This window comes from Tauraco erythrolophus, chromosome 15, assembly GCF_009769465.1.
Source record: "Tauraco erythrolophus isolate bTauEry1 chromosome 15, bTauEry1.pri, whole genome shotgun sequence".
NCBI classification, from domain to species: domain Eukaryota; kingdom Metazoa; phylum Chordata; class Aves; order Musophagiformes; family Musophagidae; genus Tauraco; species Tauraco erythrolophus.
This window is the reverse complement of record NC_141479.1, coordinates 274,543-298,783: the sequence shown is the minus strand read 5'-3', so window position 1 is coordinate 298,783 and position 24,241 is coordinate 274,543. Positions and strand designations below refer to the sequence as shown.

The 24,241-nt window shown below is 60.9% G+C and overlaps 1 protein-coding gene across 2 annotated transcripts; it reads right to left on the bottom strand.

The window, feature by feature from the left end:
• Window positions 1-43: 43 nt before the first annotated feature.
• On the bottom strand, window positions 44-21,951 carry KIFC3 (kinesin family member C3). 2 transcript variants are annotated; one of them, XM_086620853.1, is made up of 21 exons: window positions 21,715-21,951; window positions 14,170-14,284; window positions 12,398-12,543; window positions 10,967-11,114; window positions 8,711-8,907; window positions 6,442-6,507; window positions 5,769-5,912; window positions 5,431-5,670; window positions 5,024-5,197; window positions 4,742-4,889; window positions 4,533-4,663; window positions 4,332-4,443; window positions 3,887-4,068; window positions 3,702-3,806; window positions 3,346-3,476; window positions 2,654-2,777; window positions 2,078-2,207; window positions 1,742-1,971; window positions 1,047-1,181; window positions 612-720; window positions 44-69 (listed from the first exon to the last, which is right to left on the bottom strand). In XM_086620853.1, the coding sequence occupies exons 1-21, from the start codon at window positions 21,949-21,951 to the stop codon at window positions 44-46; spliced, it is 3,030 nt and encodes a 1,009-aa protein (XP_086476979.1). The 2 variants fall into 2 exon arrangements, with proteins under 2 accessions (XP_086476979.1, XP_086476980.1); XM_086620854.1 differs by lacking the exon at window positions 21,715-21,951 and having other exon boundaries at window positions 5,769-5,915; window positions 14,170-14,254.
• Between the last annotated feature and the right edge of the window lie 2,290 nt (window positions 21,952-24,241).

Below are 24,241 nucleotides of genomic sequence, written 5' to 3'. Positions count from 1 at the left end.
CGGCCGGGTCCTGCAGACGGTTTGGGGCCTGGGCCGGCACGTGTCACACGGGGACCGGCCTCAGTTTCCCTGGGGGGAGACACGTGGGGTCACACTGGGCAGGGGGCACGGCCGTCGCTGCCCCAGCCCCATCCAGCGGCGTTCCAGCGGGTGCTACATTGAGCTGATACCATGAGCATCCCCGAGCACCCCTGCGAGCGGCACAGCCTGGCACCCCGCCCTGCCCAGGAAGCGGGGTGGAAGCGGAGCCCTCCACCAGCCCCCGGCCGCAGGCACTCACCTGGCAGCCACGGCTGCCCCTAATTCAGGCTGAAATCGAAGGGGAGAGAGGTTCAGCCCTGGGACACTGCCACTGCCCTGCAGCATCGCTCCCCCGTGCGCCCGGAGCCACCAGCAGTGGCTTCGCACCAAGGCGCTCTTGGGGAAGTGCCAACCAGGCTCCCGATGGCTAATAAGTCATTAGTTAATGAGCTGATTACAAATCAGCTTGTTCCCCCGCCCAGGCTTTGCCTGCCAGTGTCTGGCTGGGATGACGCTGGTGGCGGGAGCCTCCTCCCGACAGAGGGACCCCGGCCGGGCACCAGGGTGCTGAGCGGGGCCCCACCACCCACCTGAGGTCTGGAGCTTCCTGCGGATGGAGGCGGCGCGGCCAGAGAGCTGCCCCGGGCTGGGGGCCGCGTGGCCCCGGCCAGAGGATGCTGCGGTCCCTTGTGAGTCGCCCTGGGGAGAGATGGGGCACGGCCGCAGGGTCAGCCCGCGCCAGGCCCCAGAGGGAAGGAACAGGGACGGGCTTGTGGGCAGGTGGTGCCTGCCTGGGTACCGGTGCCCGAATATGCTCCGGGGGCACCGCAAACAGGGCTTGGAAGAGCCAAAGCCACAGCGTCGGCTTGATGCCGCTGTCTGGGGACAGCCCGTGTCCCGCTGGATGACGGTGGCTCCAGAGAACACCCGACAGCAAACAGCCCTGGGACCAGGCGTGGGAGCGAAACGGGGGAACCCTCTGGGATGATGGGGAAGAGGACGGGCACCGGTGGCCCCTCGGTTACCTCCAGCTGCTCCTGGCTGGGCCAGGAGGCCAGCTCAGCCTTGCGGGAGACGGGACCCAGCTCCACGGAGCGAACCCTCTCGGCAAACTTCAGGGAGCACAGCGTCTCGCTGGTGTTCTTTTCGGCGGGGGAGACCTGCGGGCAGGCAGCAGCAGGCAGACAGTCACCCTGCCAGCTGCCTGCACCCCCCCAGGCCTGCCCTGCCCCACAAACATGCTGGTGTCGGGCCGGCGAGATGCTATTATTAACCTGCTGCTCCCAGGTCAGCCCCATCCCCTGTCACCGACGGCCCCGGCGCGAAGGACAGCCAGGAAAAGCTGCAGCAGGTGGCAGGGGCTCGGGTATCCCCAAGGGGGGCTCAGTGTGGGCGCAGCTGGCTGTGGGGGGTCACAGGGCAGGAATGGAGGAGCTGCCAGAGCATAAAATCCTCCCAGCAAGAGAGGGGATGGGGAGATGCCAACGGGCAAGGACCCTGCACCTGTGGGGACAGCACCCATGGACCTCCGCCTTCATACCTCATCCCTTGTCTTCATCTACGCTGCCCCTGGCACAGAGTTGGGGACCGGAGGATGTCCCCAGCCCTGCTCCTGCCTCCACCTTCCCCAGCACTGGGGCGAGCAGGGACTAAACCCATCCCAAAACCCACACGGAGCGGCCGTGGGAATGCTGGTGGGCACTGTGTGCCCAGCCCCTACCTGCACCATCATGAGGGTTTTGCTGTCGCCACTGAGCGAGTCCTGCAGCAGGTAGGTCAGCTTGGAGTTGCGGAAGGGCACGTGGCCCTGGCGGGAGCGCAGGGCATAAATGACGTCGCCCAGCGCCGAGAGGGACTTGTTGATGTGCTGCGCCTCGCGGAGCCGGCTGCCCTCCGCGCCCGACCGGCCGACCCGCTCCGATCCCGCCAGGTCCACTAGGTTCAGCTTCCCTGGGGACACACAGCCAAACCGCCCGCCCCGGCTGGCGTCAGCACCCGGCCCCCCGCACCCCGGGGCCCAGACGCCCCAGTGAGGGGCTTCCCACGTGGCACTCACCAGTGGTGCGGAGCCCCGTGCTGCGGTCGAGGCCGCGGACAGTGACGATGAGGAGGGCGTGGGAGCGGGAGCTGTGCTCGTTCAGGTTGGTGCACTCCGTTGCCCGGTTGACGTGGCCAAACTCGAAGACCTGGAGGGCAGCCCGGGGAGGTGGGGGGTGAGGCTGGCGTGTCCCAAACCCACCATGACCCCACCCCAGGGATGTAACCCAAGCCACAGCCCCCCCGAGGTGCCTGCTCCATCAGGGTGATGACCGCTGTCAGGTCTCAGCCCGGGCGATGCGCCGAAGGCTGCGGGTGACGGGCAGGGCGCTGCGGTGACAGCCGGCATTCCCTAATCCCCCGGGAGCCCCTCGGGCCCTACACTTTTATTTTTAGTTCCCTGTAGCTTTTCCCGCGAGACGGCGACTGTCATGTTGCACCTGGGGACCTATTTCGGTCTCTGTTGCGCCCCGGTGCTCCAGAAACACTCCTGGATCCGGGCGTCACGCACCGGCGACACCCCCCCACCCCGTCAAAATCTGCCATGTCCCCGGTGCCACCCTCCTCCTCCCGCTGTCCCCCTGTCTCCCTGCACCTTGTTGATGTCCTCCACGCTCTGCACCCTGAACTCGGTCAGCCCGGGCACGTAGAGCTGCCCACTGCCGTCGGGGCACAGCTTGATCTCCAGCTTCTCCTGCGGCTCCTTCCCCAGCAGGTCCCTGCCCAATGGGGTACCCGTCACCATCCCCACCCCACGGGGACGACGGGCGCCAGCTCGTGCTCGCTCCCCCCCGAGCCAGACCACACTCCCATCCCTGCCCTTTAGTGCCAGTCCTGGTCCCCGTTATCCACCCGGATGCGTTCCCAGCCTCCACCAGCGCCTGGGCTGGGGAGGAAAATATTTCTCATTCCCTCAGCTCCCAGTTAGTAACTTCTAAATATAAGGTCCAGGGTGGGGGAATGGGGGCAGGGAGGAGAGGGGGACGCCCCAGCCGCTGCGCCAGGGAGTGGGAGCGAGGGCAGGGCTGCGAGCCTGTACAAGGAATGGAGCGGGAGGGAGAGGATCGCTCCGGAAGGGCGGCAGGCACCAAAATGAAAGAAACTACAAACGAATCCTTGCACGGCCAAATCCAGCGCCCGAGGGCGCGGGATGGCACCGCGTGGCCAAGGGAGGGCTGGTGGGACAGGGAGGAACGTGGTGCCGGGGGGTGCCTGGCCATGGCACCTCCCCAGTGGCTCTGCTCGCCCCCCCGGGAAGCCTTCCTCCCCCCACGCCCCTCTCCGTACCGGAGCGCCTCGTTGTAAATCTCGGCGGCGCTGACGCTGATGGTGTAGTCCCAGTCGGCCGCCTTGCCCCGCACCTCGGAGAAGAGCAGCTGCAGGGCCCGCTGGTTGATCCCTGGGTTTGCTGCTGTTCCCTGATGGAGTGGGGTGAGAAATGGGGGAAAAACACTCTCTGGCATTTATTCTGCTTTTTTTTTTTTTCTGGGGGCCGCACAAACCCCTCGGCGGCAGCAGTGACCATCACTGGTGCAGCCCGGGTCCGAGCCGGCTGCCAGGCTGGGTTTGGGAGGGGGCCCAGACTAGGCACCACAGCCCGGGAAGCCAAGGAAGAAGAGGGAAGTGAAGGCAGGGAAATTCACCTCCATCGTGTAGGTTTTCCCTGCCCCTGTCTGCCCATAGGCAAAGATGCAGACGTTGTAGCCGTCGATGCAGGAGGTGACCAGGGCTTGAACCTCCTGGAACACCTGGCGGGGACAGGGCAGCGTCAGGAGAAGGTGGCTGCATCCCCCCCCACCCCACCAGCAGTGTCTCCAGCAGCACCCACCTCCTCCTGGGACGCTTGTGGGGGGAAGACCTTGTCCAGCTCGAAGGACACCTGCTTCCCCTTGTGCAGGAGGTGCAGGACGGCGTCATCATCAGCGTCGAAGGTCACCGCGTTGGTCGCCTCCGGGCCCTCGCCGTCCTCCTTCATGACGGGGCGGACCCGCCCGAAAACGCGGATGTTTCCTTAGGGGGCGGGATGCAGAGATGGTGTCAACCCCAGCACATCCCACTGCCACCCCTGGTCACCACCAAACACCTGGCAGGCCGAGCATGGCACCCACTGCCACCTGGCACGAGCCAACCATCGCCAACCTGAGCATGCTGCGGGGACGCGGAGCACCCGAGCCACAGTGCTGGGGTGCACTGGGGCGCCGCTGCCCAGCACTCCTGCCCCCGCCCTTAGGGACACGCTCCGGGGCGATGGGACCCGCCGCCCCCCCGCGCACCTTTCAGCCGCACCAGCTCGTTGTGGCACTTCTTGCGGAGCTGCAGCTCCCGCCGGTACTTGCGCAGCAGCTCCCGGTTGGTGCTGTGCACCTCCTCGATGGCCTGGCCGATCTGGGGGGGGCGGGGAGTGGGCGCTAAGTGACACCCCCTGGCATCCCCACCCTGCCCGCGGCGGGGGCGGCGGTGCCGGGGGGTCTCACCTCAGCCCTGGCGCTCCGCAGGGTCTCCTGGAGGAGCAGGGGGAAGTCGCGGACCTGGCGCTTCAGGCTGTTGTAGTCGTGGGTGAGGGTGCGCAGCGCCGGCTGCAGTGTCAGCAGGTTGGTCCGGACGCCTGCGGGCCCGAGGCAGGGTGAGGGGCAGGCGGCACGACCCCCCCCAGCACAACCCCTCCACCCCGCGCCCTCCTCACCCGCCAGGTTTTCATGCACCGCCTTCATCTCCACTTGGGCGCGGGAAAAGGCCTCTTCGATGGCGCGGTCCTTCTCCTCCTCCATGGCCTGCATCTCCTCCAGCATCTGCCCGTGCGCTCGCTCCAGCTCGGCCTCGTACGTCATGATCTGGGAAGGGAGGACGGCAGGGGGGTGACGCTGAGCCGGTGACCACCCGCTGCTGCGCTGCAAGCGCCACGTGGGCACGAACCGCGGCGGAGCCAGACAGGGAGATTCCTGATTTACGTCTGTCGCGCTCGGACCTGAGCTCGGAGCTGAGCCGCTGTCTTCTGGGAGCTCTGCAGCTGCTGCTCCATCTCCTTCAGCACCTGCCTCTGCATCCCCACCTGCTCCTGCAGGTACTGGTTTCGGGACTGGCTCTCGCACAGGGCTTGTTTCGCCTTGGCTGACTCCACCTCCACCGTCTTGATGATGTACTGGGGGGAAAAGCACCCAGAGATGGGGGGTACTGGGGAAGTGGCACCCGAGGGGACCCGGATGGAGCCAGCGTTGGCGCGGCGGGGCTCTTTTACAGAACCACAGTGCTGCGCAGATGTGCTGTGGGCAGAGGGATGGGTGGCACTTGCCGGGCACCCACCGGGCACCACCAGACACCCAGCCTGGCACCCCTTGCTCGGCCAGGAGAGATGGAGAGCCCGGTGGTGCTCACCTTTATCTGCTGGGGCTGGGACTTGAGGCTGGCAATAGTCTCCTGGCTGTCCCGCAGCCGCCGGCTGAGCCGCTCCTCCTCCTCGGCTCTCTCAGCCAGGGAGTCCTTGAGCCGCAGCTCCACCTCGGCCAAGCGGTTCGTCTTCTGCTGCACCTCCAGGTCCAGCTCCGCCAGCTTGGCCCGCGTCTCCTCCGCCTCCCGCTGCAGCTGGGACAGCCGCTCCCGCAGCTCGGCGTTCTCCTGGCCCCCGAACGGCACAGCCAAGGGCACATCACCCATGGGTGCCCGTCACCCTGCCACTGGCACCGCCGCCGCTGCTACCGCCACGGCCGCCTCACCTGGAGGTGGGCGCAGTCCCGGCACGGCGCCTGCTGCTGCCGCCGCAGCTCCCGCAGCTCCCCCTCGCACACCTTCATCTCCTGCCGCAAGCGCTCGTTCTCGGCCGCCAGCAGGTCCCGGTGCTTCTCCGTGTCAGTGCCACCCTGCTGACGGGAGGGGATGGGAGCCTGCGGCACCCAGAGACCCCCCACCCTGCTGTGTTGGGGACCCCCAGCCTGCTGCACACCAGCGACCCCCCCAGCTCACCCTATCAGGGAGCCCCCAGCCTGTGGCACTCCAGGAATCCCAGCCTGCCACATTGGGGACCCCCACTGTGCCTTGGGACCTCCTCAATCTGTCGCACTGGGGAGCCCCCACTGTGCCCAGGCACCCCCCCAGCCTGATGTATTGGGGAGCCCCCACTCTGCCCAGGGACCCCCCTAATCTGCCATACTGAGGACCCCCCACTGTGCCCACGGAGCCTCAGCCCCTAGAGGGGCTTTCTTTTCCCACCGCAGAGCGACGGTGCCAGGAAGCCTTTGCCCCAGGGCCACTGGATAGAAGATCCCACAAACTCAGCTCGCAGTGTCCAACCTGTGACCCTGCCGAGGTTCTCATCCTCCTCCGCCCTCCCCACATGTCCCTCTGCTCCTCGGGGGCCCCGCGGCTCCCGCGCCCCTCGGGACAGCTCACCAGCTCCGAGCGCAGCCGGCCGATCTCCTGCGCCTGCTCCAGGAGCTTCGCCTTCAGAGTTTCAACCTGTCAACACAGGTGAGGTTAAAGCAGGAGGCATCTCAGCAGCTTTCGGAGGAGACCTCGCGGTGCCACTGACGTCCAGTCTGGCTCGCACCTTCCGGACGCCTTAATTTACCCCCTCGCTCTGAGCAGCCTGATTCACGCCAGCTGATTAAAACGAGCCTTAATGAAAAGCTTGCTCCGAGCTCGCTCGACCACGGCTGTAATTTGTCCATGTTGAGAGTTACCAGAAACCATCATTAAAAAAAGAAACAAAATAAAAAGAGCGCCGTCTTTGGAGAAGGGAGAAAACCAAACCCATCCAGAATTGTGTTTAACGCCAGAAGCGCCCTGTCCTGCCCTCGCAGGCTTTGCCTTCTCTATTTTTCTTTCTAGGAAAGTTATCTCGGGAGAAAGAGGGAGCAGGAATTCTTCCAGATGTCCATATGTCCGAGTCCCAGGGCGGGGATCGTCCCCAGCTGCCCGCTCCGGGCACCCGCCCGTCCCACGGGGACCCGGCTGCCCTCCCTGCGAGACCGGGCGCATTCCATAAATCCTCCGATTTTTCCGTGCAGGGCCCAGCGCCGCTCCCCTCCGAACCCACGCAGTGAAACGGCGGCAGCGGGCGCGCGGCACAGCCAGCGGCGGCGTGGGCCGTGGTTATGGGCTTTGCCCCCAAACTGACGGCTGCCGGGTGGGCATCGCCGCCCCCCAGCACTCACCCCAGAGGGAGCTGCGCCTGGCTGCGCGCTCCACCGCCGGCCCCCGGCTCCCAGCCCGGCTCCCGCTTTCCCGGTGCCAGGAAGCCACCGCAGCGCCGAGCCCCTCGCCCGGACGCGGCAGGCTGTCGCCCCAGCCCGACAACCGGCTTGTTCCAAGCAACTGGGCCTCCGCGGTCCATAATTTAGGAACTGCTGATTAATAACAAACGCAGCTGTGCTGACACGGTGCCCTAATTAACGATGATAAGTTATTAAGCCACACCCTCGCGGAGCCGGCAGCGCGGCGGGCGAGCGCCGGGGGCTCGGTGGGCGAGCTCCGCGTGCTTACGGCCACGAGCCAGGGAAGGCGGCCGCTCCGTGCCGCAGCCGGGACCCCCCTTCCCTTCTCCGCCCCGGCTGCGGGGCCGAGCGTGCGCCGGGTGGGAAAATCCCGCTTCCATATTCAGTAAGGTAGATTGTGAAGATATTTTTTAAAGTATTTTTAAAGCGAGGAGGGACCGAGAAGACAGAGCCACGACTCGTTACAGGCCAGCCAATGTGCACGGAGCCTGCCCACCGCGCCTGGTGCGGGCAGCACCCGAAAATGCCGATGCCCCTCCATCCCCTACCTGCTCGGGCATCTCTGGCCGCATCCTGCTCTCCAGAGGCCTCAGGGACTCCTTGGCAGCTGGATCTGGCTTGAGCCGTGGCCCGGCCATCCCTGAGCTTTGGAAGTTCAGGTGGGTGCTTGGCTGTGGCCGGCACCGGCCGTGCTCACTGCTGAACCGGCTGGCGCGGGGCCGGATCCTGCCAGCGCTCACGCTTGTGTCATGCAGACTATGCCAACCAAATGCAGGACAATTACCTCCACCTTTTTGACACCCGTGGAACAAGCCGAACCTGACTGTAACAGCTTCCACAACAGCCACATGCAAATCCCTTTACGAGCAGCCGGAATTTCAATCTCCCTGGAACGACCCAGGTCCTCGCACCAAGGACGTGGCCGCACTGGTGCAGCAGATGGTTTTTGGGGGGTGTCTGGTCATGGCAACCAAAATGCTCTCCCCCTTCAGTGGGCAACTCCATGCCTTCACGTTCGCTTCCCACCTCCCGACTATAGCAAGTCGCTAAAATTAATCTGCTGGGTTGGTCTAACGAGCTTATCCTGCCGCGGCGGCCCCGCGCTGGGGGCACGGACGATCGCTGCAGGGCTGCCACCCTGATGCCCAAAGCCCTCCGAGTCCAAGGAGCCGCGTGCCCCCGCCAGCATTCCTGCGGTGTCACTGCAGCGTCAATCAGGGGGCTGCCAGCATCCCCAGGGAGGCGCAGCCGAAGGCGGCGAGATGGCCGCGGTGCTCAGGAGCACCCGGATCAGCCCTACACACCCGAGCGCAGGAGATGCTCCACGATGGAGGTCCTACGCTCCTTCCAAGCGCGCCCCTCGCTCCCTGCAAGCCATGGTGCTCTGGCCAAGCCACAGCCTGAAGCTGGAGATCCCGACGGACCCCCTTGTGTCCCCGTCATACCTGGCCTTGCAGCTGGAGCGAGCGGGAGAGCTCGTCATTCTCCCGGGCAGCGAGTTTCTCCTGCAGCCCCAGCAGCTCCTCCTGCAGCCGCAGTTTCTCCTCCTGCAGATGGGCCATGGAGGCCATCACCTTCTGGATCACCGGGAAGGGCCGGGCCGCCGGCAGGCTGGCGCGTTTCCCACCGCAGAGCCTCCCTCCTGCAGCGGGAGCAAAGATGAAGTGGGTCGGGATCTGGCCGCCTTGCCGAGGAACAGGATGTCGGCTACGGGGCGGAGGTGGAGATGGGACAGTGGGAAGCGGGATTTGCAGAAGTCCCACGGAGAGCAGTGACGTGCCAGGAGGTGCATCCCAAGTGCCAGGGTGCTGGCCACGGCTGGCCGGGCTACCGGCGGGGGTCCAGCCGGGTGAGCCCCTGTGGGCGGCCGGGAGCCGAAGGGATCTGCCCGTGCCAGCAGAGCATCCCAGGCCGTAACCCAGAGCGCCGGCCCACGCCGCCGCGCCGCGCCCCAGCCCCATCGCACGCCGAGATGGTGCCGCCTCCCGCAGATAACAACCGCCTTCACCACGGCGCTGATTCATCCCGGCAGCCTTTTTTCTGAATGAGCAGGTGCCGGTGGAAACCAGCATGTGATGATGTTATTAAAGACTGCATCGTTACACACAAATATAATAGAAGCCAAATTAAAATTATACGGATACCCTCAACAGCCGGATTGCCCAATCCTTGCCTGTTCGGCTTCCTGACCTCCACAGTATTTATTATTTTAAATATCGTTTTCTGCGCGTTAATAGAGCCGTCGGTGCTGACAGAAGCCGACCTGGCCGTACATCAGAGCCTACCGGATGAATCTCTAAATGACTTGGTAGTTCCCAAGAACTGAGCTGCCCTGACTCATTCCCAGCGTGAGGATGAGGCACTGCGGCGAGCGAACCGGTGGCCAGGAGCCCAGCTGCCCGGCGCCCTGCCCTGCCTGCCGTGGGTTCCATCTGCTGCCACCAGAGACCTGAGGTTTCGAAGGCAGGGGGGGACGGTGGGAGCTGTTCCGCAGGATGCTGCCTGCTTTTATGGGAAACCTCCTGAACACAAGGACCAAGACATTTTTTTGCCTGTGAATCAGACTTTCTACCTGTAAGAGGAGTTTAAGAGCTCGCAGAGCAGGCAAAAAAAATGAAACACTGGGACCAAACCACAACTGTGTGCCGTGGGACGTCTCCGGCAGCATCTGCAGAAGCAATCACCGGATTTTGCCTTCCCACCTTGGGCTGGATACCCTGAAAGAGTGCCGACAGGCGCCGGCTTTTCTTTCTCTCCGTGCCAAAGGCTCAGCTCAGCTCAGGCTCCCTAAAACTCCTAAAGTTAAGAGGAACGCCAGCTCTCGCCCCTTGGGGATAAGGGATAAGACAGGATTCCAGGAGGCACCAGGGCTTCCACGGAAACGCTGCATGTCTGCGCACATCACCCGTGCTAATCCCGGGCTGGCAGCGACGGCAGAGCCAGGTTCAAAGCCACAGCACCCGGCTGCAAGTCAAACTGCGGGGCAGGGGGGATCCCGCACGGATAACGCACTCCTCCCTGCCCCAACACCTGCTCCTGCCAGAGCATCCCTGGGAGAGGAGATGCCAGCCAGACCTGCGTTACCTCTACCACCAGCCAGGCACGCTGGTGGCAGCGCGGCGCGGTAGCAGGCGTGGCACGCTGACCCTCCTGTTTTCCAAAATGCTTCGGAATCCCTTTGGAAAGGTGCCCGTTCCCACGGCTCTGCCCCGTTACCATGGCCGTGAGGACTCTCTTCCTCCTGCCCCCTTGCCCCTTCCCACCAGCCGCCCCACACCAGGAGCTGCCCAGGGATGCAGCCGAGGACCACGCTGGGAGCAGCTCCCAGGCTGCGCCCCGACAAGCCTGGATAATTCCGTCCTGATGGAGAAAGAGGGGAAACGATGGGGACTGACCCGCCCCGCGCAGCCAGGCGCGCTGCAAGCGTTTGCACAAGCGTTACATGTGCCTTAAGAGGGAGGAGAGGGTTACACGCTCTGTTCTCCCAGTTAAATAATTCACCAGTCACTTGGCATCGCCCAGCAGCTGGCTGGTGTCTGATCTCTACCAAGACCCGATCCCTCTCAGGGAGCGCAGCCACGCATCTGCGTGCCCCCCGAAAGGGGAGAGGTCCCTGCGGTACCCACTGGCAGGTACCGGGTGCTGATCCCATCGCATCTCCCTTCCTGAGCACCCACCGCCGCATCCTGGCTTCCCCTTACCAGCTTTCTCCAGGTTCATGGCGGGGGCCACCTGCACCAGTGTGGCAGCTGCTGGCTCGTGGGGGAATGTCGGTGGCTCCTCCGTGGCCAGTGCCGGGGTCCAGTGCCGGTTCTCCTCCTGCCGCTCGCCCGCTGTCTCCTGCAGGGCCTGTGCCCACAAGAAGAAACAGGACGGAGAGCTGAGATGCGGTGACCACGCGCACGGTGGCGGACACAGTGCCGGCAGCGGCATTTCACCGGGCTGGGCAGGAGCGAGTAGGGAAGGGTGGCGGAGGACGGGAGAGCGGGACCTGGGGAAACCCTCCCTCCGAGGGATTTCGGTGTCGGGAACCTGCTGCAATGAACTTATCGTGTTGCTTTTAGTCCTCCCCATCAACAGCTCCTTCCCTCTGCATGGTCATGCAGTTGTACTGAATATTATCTATTTTTTTCTCTTTATAGCCTTAAAAAAAAACCCTGCCTTGCAGGCAGGGTTGGATGTGAAGCTGCTTGCTGGCAAGCCGCGGCTCAGGTAACGCCGTACCCATGAGCACAGCTCCGATAAAAACAGAGATCTGGAAGGAGGAAAGGAATATAGAGAAGCTCCCAAATTTCTGTATCTATCATATCTATCTCTGGCTTGCAGGGGGAAAAAAAATAAATCTGTTTTTTAATCACCATTTTAAAAAGTGCTATGGCATGGATGCTTTCGGAAAACCGAGCTGTCGAGCTCACGGAATTGCTCCCTGCCTGGCTCAAAAGTGCCTTTTCTTACTTATATATTATCCTAGAGCCCGTGGCATCGCCCGCGGGCCAGCGATGCCGGGGAAACATGTCCCAGCCCCGGAGAGGGGTGAGTACTGGGTACATGCCACATATTTCTGAGAGTAATTGGGAAGGAGGCGGCGGCAGCATCCTCCTGGAGAAGCCGCGTGTCTGCGGTGCCTCCACGTTTGAGGCTCCGGGAGGGTTTTGCCAGAGGGAATTCATCAAGGCTGGTGTGAGATAAGAAGGTGTTTTGCTTCTTTCAAAGAAGGGGAATTTAAATTATTTGCCCGAAGCCCAGAATGAACTGGTGGCAGCAGCACCAGTTCACACTGTCCTGAAACCATCCCCGGCCATGGTAGCCTTCCTCCTTCTCCTCCTCCTCCATCCTGCTGGCAAGCACCATCTCACGGCACTGCATTTTCTTGTCACCCTCCTGCCTTGAGCTCTCCTGCCCCCCTGACCCAGAAGACATTATTCCGGGCTGTTCCCCAGCATTTTCGGATGCCTTCCAACTTTCTGGAGATGCTCTTCCCTCCCCACCCAGGCAGCAGCTCTGGTGGGGGTGACGGTGGGGGGACCAGCCAGCTCCCAGTGAGGGATGGCCCAGCAGGGTGCAGGGCACCCTTCCCACCACACCAAAAACGCCCTCCCAACCCGAGCCGCGGCCAGCTCGGCGCTCCTCACCTGGAGAGCCCGGCAGAGCCCGCCGGGGTGTGCGGCGTCCGGCCAGCTCACGCTGAGGATTTTACGGTGAACCAGCGCAGGCAGCAAAGGAACCAGGGGAGAGGCGCCCGCTCCGCTCCCGGCGACCAGCGTGTCCTGCCCAAGTCCTGAGACGGAGTCAAAAGCATCACTGGATCAACCCGAGAGCCCAGGACGGACACAGCCTTCAGCCTCGCTCAGCAAACCCACCTCCTCCTCCCCGCTGCCGTCACCGCGCCAGTGTGGCGGAGACAGCGCATGAGTTTTATTAAAAATGTTAATGACATTAATTAGAAAAACTAGCCCTCCGGGGGGCGGAGACCTGTTGCCAATGACTAGTAATGAGAATTCTGGGTGTAGCTTCCGTCCGTCCTCTGCAGGACCAGATCCATCCCCACACTGGGGACATCTCACCCCTGCCCCCTCACCAAGCCACTCCGCTTCCCGCGATCCTATCTCGGAAAAGCTGCCAAAGCCAGCTTGCATCACCAAAACCGGACGGACGGACCCGGCTGGCGTCACCTCTCTCCACTGCCCCCAAATATTTCCTTTATTTGTCACGCAGCCAAACCCAAAAGCAGACAGGGCAGCACTTCTCTGCCCTTCTGAGCTGCATAGAAGGAAAACAGCATCTCAAAGAGCTTTTTCCCATGGCTGTGTCCTCCTTTCTATGGAAAAAGTGGCTACCGAGGGCTACATCCCAATGGGATCAGCCTGGGGACCCTGTGCCCCTTCCCATCCACCTGCCACAAGCACTGCCACCACCAAATGGCTTCTCTGGCAGGCAGGAAAAAAAAAATAAATCAAAAACCCACAAACAAAACTCCTACTAATGCAGGTTTTTCCCCCTAAAATCACCCAGAGGTGCTTCTGAGGTGGAAGCAGTATCTGGAGGGCGATGTCCCCCGGTGAAGTCAGTCCATCGCTCTGGACTTCTTCCAGCCTGTAATTAGCCGTAACATTTTGCACGCGTCGTGAAAATGGAGCGTTTCCAAAGCTCTGGCAGATGCCCGGATAAAAGGCAATGAGTTCCCCATCCTGGCATGGGCAGCGGCAGCCGCTGGGCAGAGGAAATGCTGAAAAACCCAGTTTTCAGAAGCTTCGATGGCGACCAGTGTCTGGCTGCGCTGGCCCACATGCCAGGGAAGAAGCAACGCCCAGATAAGCGGCTGCCAGCACATTGGGATGGCGAATGCTGAAGCCAACAGCAAAAAAAGCCCAAAGAGGGGGGGTTGAGCCTCCCCCTTTGCTGAAACCCATCCAGCACCACCGGGAAGGCGGGAAGGGCTGTTTCCCAACAAGCAGCTGCAGGCTGGGGCAAGCAGTTGCCCGCCCGCCTGCAAAACAGCTCAGCCGCCGCGGAGAGAAGCCCTCGACTAAACTCACCTACGGGGTCTGTGCAGCGGGGAGAGACCAGGAGCCTCTCCAAGGAGCCGAGGCCGGGGAGAAGCGAGGGCCCTGCGCCTTCCCTGCCATGCGCATCGCTCCGTTTTCTTGCTTACATGTTAAATTTTAACCTTTCTCCTTCAGCTTCCCGCTCGGAAGGGTCAGGCGGGAGATGGAGGCAGCGCTCTCTGTTCTCCCTCGGCCTCCCCTACCGCTCCGTGCCTGCTTCCGAGTCTCCGTTTCTCAAATCCCAAGCTTCATCCGGAAAGAAATGTGAAAAATGCAGGCTGGCCTGTTCCCGGCCTCTCCTTCCCCAAGCCCGAGCGAGGGCGTGAGCGCGGCAGGCTGAGCCACTGCGCTGTACTCACCGTCCGGGAAAACGTCCCTCGTCTTCCAAGCGGCTCTCGCGGAGGACACGGATCCCAGATCCCAGGTTTTGTGGGACGTGATCATGGCACGGGGGTCCCGAGCCCAGCGACACCTCTGCGGATAAGCGCAAGGGAAACCGTCGCGACCTGCCCCTGTTCCCAGCCGTGAGAGCCCGGGGCAGCGGCATGGGGCAAACCGCGACGGTAACACCGCCCCCGGCTCCCGGATCCCACGGAAAGTTCCATCGAGCCCGATTTCACAGCCGGGGCCGGGACACCGAAAGCCCCGGGCTCCCTCCGGGCTGCCGGCGGATGTGACATACACCGCGGCTGTAATTAATTTACTCATTCCTGAAGCCTTTCCAGGCTCCTCCTAACCGCGAGTTGGGGTTCGGGAGTTACGGGCTCCGCGGCAGAGCGGCCCTCGCCGCCCCCCGCCCTCCGCCCGCTGCCCGGGGCCGGGCGGGCACCGCAGGGCAGGGCCGGGACCGGGGGCGCCTCGGCGGGGGAAGGGGGAGCGGAGCCCCGGGTGCCGCCCCGCCCGCCGCGGGGGTCCGTTGTTCTCCCAGCCGGCGGCCGCGGGGAAGCCGGTGTCGCCGGGAGGAGGGCGGCTGCGGGCGGGGCGGTCCCGGTCCCATGTCCCGGTGCCGGTTCCATGTGCCGGTCCCGGTTCCGGTCCCACATTCCGGTCCCGGTCCCGGTCCTGGCGCGCCCAGGAGGCGCAGCCCCTCCCCTCCCCGCGCCCCCCCGAGGCCGGTGCCGGTGACCGGTACCGGTGCGCAGAGGCCCGGGAAGGCCCCGCTCCGCCCCGCTCCGCTGGTCCCGGTGCCGATCGCGATCGCGGAGCCGGTGCCGGTGCCGGTCCCGGCGGCGCCGCCCGCTGCAGGCTGTCGCCGCCGCCCCGAGTGCTGCAGCCCCCTCAGACAAAGGCAGCCCCGGCCCGGCCCGGCGCAGCCCGGCTCGCCCCCCCTCCTCCCGGCGGTGCCGGTGCCGGTGCCGCCCCCGCGGGGCCACTCACCGGGCGCAGGGCAGCGGCAACGGCGGGGCAGCCGGCGCCAGCACCGGCCGCATCCCGGTCGCCGTCCCCGCCTCCCGGGCACTTCGCTAACGGAAACGCCGAGCTCCGCCCCGCTCTCGTTGCTATGGAAACCCTCGAGACCCCCCGACGGGTGGCGGAGGCGGGGCTCCCCTTCCCGCCCCCCCCCGCACCGCGCGGTGACGGGTCCGGGGCTCCGCTGCACCCCCAGCCCCTCCTGCCGCAGCCCTGCGGAGCTCAAGGGAGTCCCGGTGTCCCCCGGCCCATCCCGGGTGTCCCGGTGTCTCCGTGCTCCCCTGACCCCCCCATGTCAGAGCCCCGAGGGGGCTCCCGCTGTGTCCCTGGTGCCCCCGGTGTGTCCTCAGCCCTTCTCACTCCAGTCCCGGTGCTTTCTGGGGAGCCCCGGTGTGCCCCCATCCTGCCCGCGCACCCCTCCTGGCATAGCTCACTGGGGGGGCTCCTGCCCCCCCCACCTGCCAGCACCAGACACGGGCACGGCTGCGGCTGCAGCACTCATCCCCGAGGGACTATGGGGATGGAGCCACCGGCACCACCAAGAAGGTGGCCGCGGTGCCAGCGACCCACGCGCAGAGGACCAGAGGCGACAAACTGTGCCCTCACCCTCCTCCACGTCCCCAGCGCTCCCCAACTCTGGCACATCAGCTGGTACCGACGCCAACCAGCTCGCCAGGCTCACCGGGGCCTGGGGAACCCAGATTTGACTGGGAAAACAACCTGGTTCTAACCCGCGGGTGTGAAGAAAACCAGCGCAACGTGCCCCGAGACGTCTCCAAAGGCCCTGGTGTCAGAAAGGCAATAAAAAGTTCTGCTTTAAATATAATTTATACGCATTTTTAGGGTGTGATTTGTACCTGCCTGTCTGTACTGCACATACAATCGTTATGGTAATGGCTGGTTTGGGTGACACAAGTTACTCACGGCTTGTTCACGGTAATTAACCGGCAGTACCAGATATTTCCCACAACAAAACATAACGCGGCATGCGCGGCAGCGGTGGCGGGTGCCCCGTGCTGATGGCTCATGTCCGTGCATCTGATGTCGGGCTGACCCGTGGGCTCCCTTGGGAGATGCAGGTTTGGTGCCAGTGCCGTGGGACTGGGAAGAAGGCGGCTGTGCCCACCGGTGCCATGTGCTCCCCTCAGGCCAGGGGTCCGTCACCTGCCCCCTGCCACACTCACTCCCGGCCGGGTGTGGAGAAGGATACGGCCTTGTTCTTTCATCCTGCCATCTCCCTCTTGGGCATCCTCAGGGAACACTACCGTGTTTCCCCGCCATGGGTTGGAGGTGGTGGAGAGTCACTGGGAGGGGCACAAGCCATTCACCCCATGGAAAGGGGGCTGGGAAGGGTCACCTCCATGTCCCTGTGCCATCTGCCCCAGTGCCTGTCCCTGAGGAGCAAACGCCACCCTGGCCGGGCGGCTGCCTCCACCCCTGCGCTGCGGCTGCCTCCCCCGCTGCAGCCAGCGCAGCAGAAAAAAAACCAGCAAAAACCTCCCAGCCTCTGCAAAGCAGCACCTCCCCTTCGCTCCAGCTGCAATTTATCGCGTTCCCAGCGCAGAGCCCTCGGCGTGGATGGAGGTATGTGTGTGTGCCTAGACACACATGTATATATGTACATATACGTACTGGTAGAGGCCCTAAGCACTTGTGCTGGTTTGCATAAATATCTTGTTATCTGGGCAGCACCTTCGGCTGCTTTGCTGATAATATTGGCACACAGAAAGTTCCTTTCAGCTTTCCGATAGCAACTGGGATGCCATATCATCACCGGCTGCACTTACGAGCCGTAAGGGTAAAATAAATGTTTATGTAAATGACTTTTAACTGGTAAGTAATTTCCTGCCTTTTGAACGCTTCAGGTTTTTAATGGCGTTTTAATTATGCAACACACCTAAGTTGTATCAATTACATCAAATAAGTCTAAATTAACCAGGCACACGCGTGAATTCCCCAGTTTAGAAAAATAACTTCATGAATAAGCACAGAGCGAAATTTGAGATGCCGAAAGGGTTTTGTGCCAACAGCCATATTCAGAGAGTCATCTGTGAGCATTAAAAACCCCACACCCCCCTGCCGAACCACCGGGCTGATTTTTGGCAGCCCCAGCACGCCAGGGACAGGATCCCCAGGGATCCAGAAGCAGGGCTTTTAGGGTTGGATGCACGCTGGTGCCCAGCTCCGATTTCCTCGGCCGTGATGCTCAAGGGAGTGCTGTAAATCCCAGTGGATGCTGTCGGATGGGCCAGGGGGCTGCAGGCAGCAGGCACTCTGCTCATACCCTCTTCCTCTCTGCTGGGGTTCGCCTACGCTGGCTGGGATAACCTCAGCCTGGTTGCCCCCCCAAGCCCAGCGATGCTCTGGGCTCCTTTTCTTGGATGTCACATCTCGGTGCCCTGAGCGAGCACCGGCTGACGCCATCGCTGAAGGTATTTTTAGAAACGCCGCTTTGCAGGCGGCAGAGCGGCAGGACCGGCCGCCAGCGGCTCCCTCCTGCCAGCACCCAGCAGGTAGCGGGAGGGCTCGATCCATCCACAACCGTCCGCGCCAAAGCACGGCCGCTCTCCGTCGACAGCGCCGACAGCGCCGGCCTGCCGCGGGGCACGGTGGCCCTGGCACAGGTTTAGCTCTTTGCTTCGAGCCCAGCTGTTTGCGCAGCCGAAGAGCGTGGCTGCTGCGCCGCTGCTACGTCAGGCAGGTTGATGGGCTGTTTCCTTGGATTGAGGGAGGCTCCAGCGATCGAAACGCAGCGCTTGCACTAGGCGTTTGTTCTGCCCCAGGCAAATATTTAACCTACATCTGTAAAACGGCTAAAAAATCCCCCAAACCCAGCAAAAAATTTACCTCCTCCTCCCCTCCCTTCAAGCAACCCACTAAGCCAGTCCCAGGAATGCAGGCAGGAGCGGACCTAAAGCCTCTCGTATATTGGGATGCTCCCTGTAGAAAATTCCCACCAGCAGCGGCAGACGTCGTGAGAACGTGTCCCCAGAGCACGACTAACTATAACCCAGCTCGTTATTCTACTTTTGCTCCTCCTCGAGTAGGTGAGGGGATTTCTCGGCACTGCCGAGGCACGGTTTGCCAAGCCAACACGAAACGCTTACCAAAGCAGGAGTGACCCCCCTGCATTCCTACGTTGCCGTTTCGCACAAAGATAGGAGTTTTAATTAAGTCTTAGCACGCTCCTGAGAAATTTAATACTCATTTTAAAGTTCACCGGCTGAATTAATTCAACCCCGAGGCTCCGATCCTTGGGATAGGGTTGTGCTGAGCTGGGTGGAGAGCGGGAGCTGGGAGGGGTGTTGCGAGGATCACTGCCTAAATCCAACACGTCGGGATGCTGCCGACCTCGGCAGCAGCTTCGGATGGTGGCGGGGGGCTCAGCACCCCCAGCCAAACACCGTGAGCCGGTCAGGGTTTGGGCTGCCGGCGTGGTGGCAGCAGCCCAAGGCAGCGTGGAGCTGGTCCAGAGCCGAGGAGCCAGCTGCTCCGGCTGGGAGCTGCCGCACGCTGTGGCTCGGTGCTGCCCGTGTCCCCTCATGTCAATCTCCTTTACAACAAGCAAAGGACAAAACCACCACCTTTTTCAGCCTGCTGCATTCAGGTGGAGAGAAACTCTGCACGCGGCCAGGGGAGCTGTAGCAGCCGTGAGATGGGCGGCTCTTCCGCCCCTCCGAATTCCCAAGCTCCGACTGCGTTGCAGAGCCGTCTAACCACAGCCTCGGCCTCCGCGTCTGCCTCTCACCTACCTTTTCTCTCGGTCATGCTTTTCAGCCGGCTTCAGGTACGACTTGGGGTCGGCTTTAACGCTCGTGCCTCCCCTGAGCAAAGCGCCGCCGGGCTCATCCTGCGCCGCGGCGGCCGGGGAGCCGGGAGCTGCTCTGCGGGAGGACCGCGGCTCACCTGCTAAGTCATTAATGTTTCATGGCATTAACCAATACGGGCTCCTGCTTGTAAAGCACTTCTTAGAAACGAGGCTAAGAATAAGCACGAGGTGTCCTGGACGAGACTGAAAATGCCCTTGATGCCCCACGGGCTGGGGGATGCCCATGGCAGTTTGAGCGGACCCAGCAAGGAGTAAAATAAATTCGGTCCAGGACTTTTTCTCCAGCAAATAAAAATTAAGACTGTACTGGAAAGATCACCACATCCCAAGCAGGAGGTCCTGGAGCTCCTGGTCTAGCAGGAGCCCACCAACAGTCCCCCGGCCAGCGCTAATGGGGCATCCTTGGGACCCTCCACTCGGGATCTCGAGTGCTTTTTGCAATTCTTTTTAATTTAAAAAAAAAAAGTATGAAGATAGAAGCTGCAGGTGGGTAACTGAGATTTTTTTTTTAGAGTTTTATTACTTCTGCCACACATTTTCTCCTTGAGGCCAAGCCCCCACGATGCCACCGAGCCTGTTTACTGTGGCTGGGTGATGCTGGTAACAGGGTGTGCAAAGACAGAGTTGGGCTTTCCTCTGCACAGGCAAACGTGACAGGAGTGCTCTCGTTCAAAAAATACATTCTAGTATCAGCAAAAACATCTATTTTCAGTGCCCTCTAAAGCATGTTCGACTTTGGAGAAGAAATGAAGCAAAAGCAGCAATTCTGAATAATTTAGGGGATAGTTTTGGGGCTGATGTCAGTGGCTGTGCCACGCTGGCGGGGCTGGAGGAATGCAGAGCTCGATAATAACGTCCAGCACGGGCACAGGTAAGTCAGTAAGAGCCTCTACAGGGGAAAGGGAAATGCCTCTGTGGTCACAAAGTAAATGCACCACATAAAGGCAAACACCGTAACGGCGGGTAATCCATGAGATGGGCTTAGCTGCATCCCAACCGCGACGCAAGAGTTGCACCCGCCAAAGAGATGAATATGCAAATGAGGTGGGATATTCTCCGATGGAATTAAATAGCCTTCCCGCTAACTAGCTTTGACTGCTCGATATCAAGCCGTTTGCAAAATCCTGCTCTGAGTTCATCCCAGCACGGACACAGCCGCGCTGGTGCTGCTGCCGCCGGGTCCTCAGCGCGCTCTGTGCAACCTACAGATTTTAACGTGCCCTGGGGGCGTTCAGCGGGCACGGTCCAGCCCCTCTGCTCGTCCTGCCGTGCCTCAGCGCCAGCGCGCACGGGACACTCTGCTACTGCCACTCTGCAGCTTCGACACCAAAAGTCCTCCAGCAGGACAGAAACATTACCCTCCCATGCATTATTGACATCCATTATATATAATGGATGTCCCTACGTTTGCACGGGTGACACGGCTCGGAGCCCCGCAGCAGTGGTGCCTGTGCCAGCTCTCCCATTAGGATTTTGTTATTGTGGACCTAACTGGGACCATATTCTCATTTTTTTTTCTTCTAACATGTAACTGACGGTGAAGAAAACTGCACTCAATTAATAGGAAGAAGAGTTGCCAAAGAGATCCGTGTATGCATCTGCCAAAAGTTTACAGGGAAAACTATTTTTTTTGTCCTCTTAAAACTTAACACACAAATAAGTGCCCAACTACCACAGAAACTTATCCTGGCTCAAGACAAAAGCAAAATGTCTCCTTCCCGTGTTGGTGCTTCGAGGACATCATTCTGTCGCAGCAGCCTACAGAACTGAAAACTGCAAACAAAGGGCCAGGATCTGTCCTCAAAGCAGTTTTACACCCAACAAGGGTCTTCTGCTCCTCTGCTAAGCCGGTGGAAGTTGGGGAGATCATCAAAGGAAACATCATGTTCCAGCCTCCCGCTAAGGTTTAGGGAAAATGGAGCGGCACGGCGCTGTGCACGGCTATTTTAGAAAAGAAAACTTCTGCGTCTACGCCCGATGAATATTAAACACCCGCACGCTCCAGCTCTGCCGCCTGCGCCCGGCGCTGCGTGAGCAGATTTAATCTGGCTTTGCGAAGAGGAGTGGGCTCACACGTGTATTTTCATGCGTGTGCCTTAGAGACGAGCGGGATGTGAAGGGTGAACCCGAGTCCTCTGCGCCAGGAGATCCCTTGAGCAATCACTCCTAACCGGAAAAACGAGGAGGCATTAAGGAAAATTTGGCAGCGCGGGCAGGAGGGTTCATGCAGCCAGCCACGCAATAACTGACAGCTCGCTGCTTTTTTTCATGACAACCTTACTGGGCTTTCAGGTCCGTTTGGGGATCCTAGAGAGGTGGCGAGTGAAAAATTCAGGATGAGATGGAGAAAGAAATGATAGATGAGGCGGGACTGAGGCACGGCTGGGGCGCTCAGCATCCCAGGTGAGCTGGGACCAGGGTTCTCCAAGGCTCACGTGTATCTATTCAGCTCTCTTAATCCTCATCCCACCAGATGAAAAGTGCTCCTTAATTAACCCCTGGGGAAACAGCGGCAGAAGACAGACAGAGCCTGTGTGCAAACATCCGGGCACGTTTCATAAAGCCAACTCCAATCCGGAGGCATTTTGCTGGTTTTCATCCCCAGCCTTTGCTTTTGATGCAGACTCTGCCTCACTTGCCCCCAGCCCCACCCCACTGCTCTCACCTGCAGGCCTGTCCAGGCCAACCCTGGTCCCGGGCACATTTTTTGGAAGCATCCTCCTCCTTGGGCCAGTCTCTGCACGACACCCGCGGGGCGGCAGAAACACCCGCGGAGGCTGCGGCACTCGCCCCCCTTGCTGTGGGCAGGGATGCTCTCCGCAGCCTGCATCCTGCTTCTCTCGCCGCTCCGCCGGCTCCAGCCCTGCAGCGACAGTCCTGCCAGCGCACACAGCGCGTGCATGGCTGGGCACAGCCCGGGAAGGGGTGCTGAGCGTGCCGAGCTCCGGATACGGCCCCTGTGGGCTCTGGGTGCAAGCAGGGCTGGCGCAGCTGTGCTGGTGTGGCCGACGCTGGCAGCAGCTCTCTGGGGCGGGATGCTTCACTGTGCTCTTCCACACATGGTGCCACGCAGCTGGCACGTTGGCACTGAGAAATTGTTGCCTTTTCGGCAGGGGCTTTGTCAGCTCTGTCCCAATCTCGAGGGTCGCCAGGTGAAGCTCCCCAGCAGTTCTCCTCTTCCCTCATTAAGGATCAGTAAATGCTTTTGTAAAGATGGTCCATAATGGTGTGTGGTCCCAGAAGGTCCCAGAGGCTGATGCAGGACCCCCCGGAGATGCTCCGCTCGCTGCCAGCCTCCCCAGTGCACGAAGACAGAGGATGGTTTCACACACCCAGCGTCACCTTCACAACAAAACTTCTCAGCCCGCACAAACCTCTGGTAGCTCTGCCCCATCCATGACTGGAGACAGAGAAAGCAACATCCCCTCCACTCCCATCTGCCAGTGCATTAAGGAAATGAGAGCAGATTAAAGTCGGTCCCATCCTGAGCACCATTGGTCCCGGGCAAATTGCTGACACAACTTATTTAGTCTCCTGGGCAGACAGGTGGACTTTCCTCCCTCCGCAGACATCCAGATTTAGATGGGTTTTGGGTTGTTCAGGTCTGCTGCTCTGAGCATTGACTATAGCCAAAAGAAGTGGTTTAATTGCACAGAATGAGTGTGTTAATTGGACTTTCAATTTTATTTTCCCCCATCACCTATGAAAAGGTTGGCTCAGGCAGTGCCTTTGCTTGCAGAGCGGGTCCTCCACCGCACAAGGGTGCTGAGATGGGAAGGAGCTCAGAGGAAAGCGCTCCTGTGCACCCACACCACCCCATCAACCCACATCGGCCCCCATAGCACCAAAAACCCTCTGGGTTCTTGAGGAAGGCAAGCTGGAAAGCCCCATTTCCCTCCAGTTAACCTCCACCTGCGAGTGCTTTCTAGAAGGCAGCCAAGAACAGTAAAAGCGGGGAGATTTGCAAAATAAACAGCGATCAAACGCAAAGACCTCGGTTCCGCTCCGGAGGGCGCCTGCCAAGACACACAGATCCTATCAGGCTAATTTACAAAAGGAAAACCGCCCTAATTAGTGTTCAGGAAAGCACTTTAATGAGAAGCGCGTTAGTGTAAAAAGCGAGAGCGCCAAGAGGTCAAGTTGCTCCTAAACGCCAGAAAAACAGGAAACGGGGCAGAGCTGATCTCTGCCCGCCGAGGCCACAGCACCGTTTTCTCACTTTTTTAGCCATATTTCAGGTTATTAGGGAGGAATTTCTAACACGCAGAGCCCAACGCCCCGTGACAGGGCAGACACGCTGTACACAACGAGCTCCCAGCACGGTAACGCCAGACGCGGCCGGCTGTCCCTGGGGAGGGTCGCAGCCCTCGCAGACATCTCCCCTCCTTTTCGGGGCACAGGGTAGGTTTTACGGCTGGAGTTTCCCCTTGCGAAGAGGAGACCAGAAGCCCTGTCAATGCTACGAGTCCCGTCTCGCCGGCGGCTGTGACGGCGGCTAGTAACCATGGCAGTGGAGAGATTTTTCCACGTGATATTGGTATTTCTGCAGCACAAAAGAGCCTCTTATCTAGAATGAGTAACTAGTCTCGTTGATCTTCATTCCTCTGGTTATTGCCAGCACAGAGTGGCATGGCACGGACCACGTGACGGTCACCCTGGGGTGAATTTGGACCATCCACTGGGAAACCCTTGGGTCAGGACATAGGGCAGGTTCCAGGATGCAAAAGGATGCTCACATGGGTGCTGGGGCAGCAGTCCTGCTGCATGGAGGTGGACCCAGCCACCACGGCCGAACAGTGACAGCTGGGAAGGCAGCAACAGCTGTCCCGGTGTGCTCTAGCTTGCAAAGTGAGCACCTGCAAAAAATGTGAGGCAATGCTGGGTCATGCTGTCCCCTGGACATCACAGCCCCGAGCTGGCAGGGATGTCCCCTGATCACCCCATAGCATCCCCACAGCCTGATCTATCTCACTTCCCCAGTTGTCTACGTTTCCCCCCAAATTCCTTCCAATGTATCCAATAAAACAGTTTTTAGACTGGAAATGTTTGACTTCCAGTTCTCCTCATGCATCAAGTGACTTCTAAAACCAGAAAAAAAAAAGCATGAAACAACATAGGCTTTACTTCTTCAGATGACTCAAACCGAACTCACCAGGTATGGCTCATATCTCCCTACGACATTCACCCTATGG

Excerpts from the sequence above, each read along its gene's own strand:
- KIFC3 (XM_086620853.1), bottom strand. The coding sequence starts at position 21,951 with ATGCACGCGCTGTGTGCGCTGGCAGGACTGTCGCTGCAGGGCTGGAGC. Across the intron at positions 6,508-8,710 it reads CGCTCCAGCTGCAAGGCCAG|GTTGAAACTCTGAAGGCGAA; the intron begins GTATGACGGGGA and ends CTGTGTTGACAG. Across the intron at positions 5,198-5,430 it reads CCCAGCCCCAGCAGATAAAG|TACATCATCAAGACGGTGGA; the intron begins GTGAGCACCACC and ends TTTTCCCCCCAG.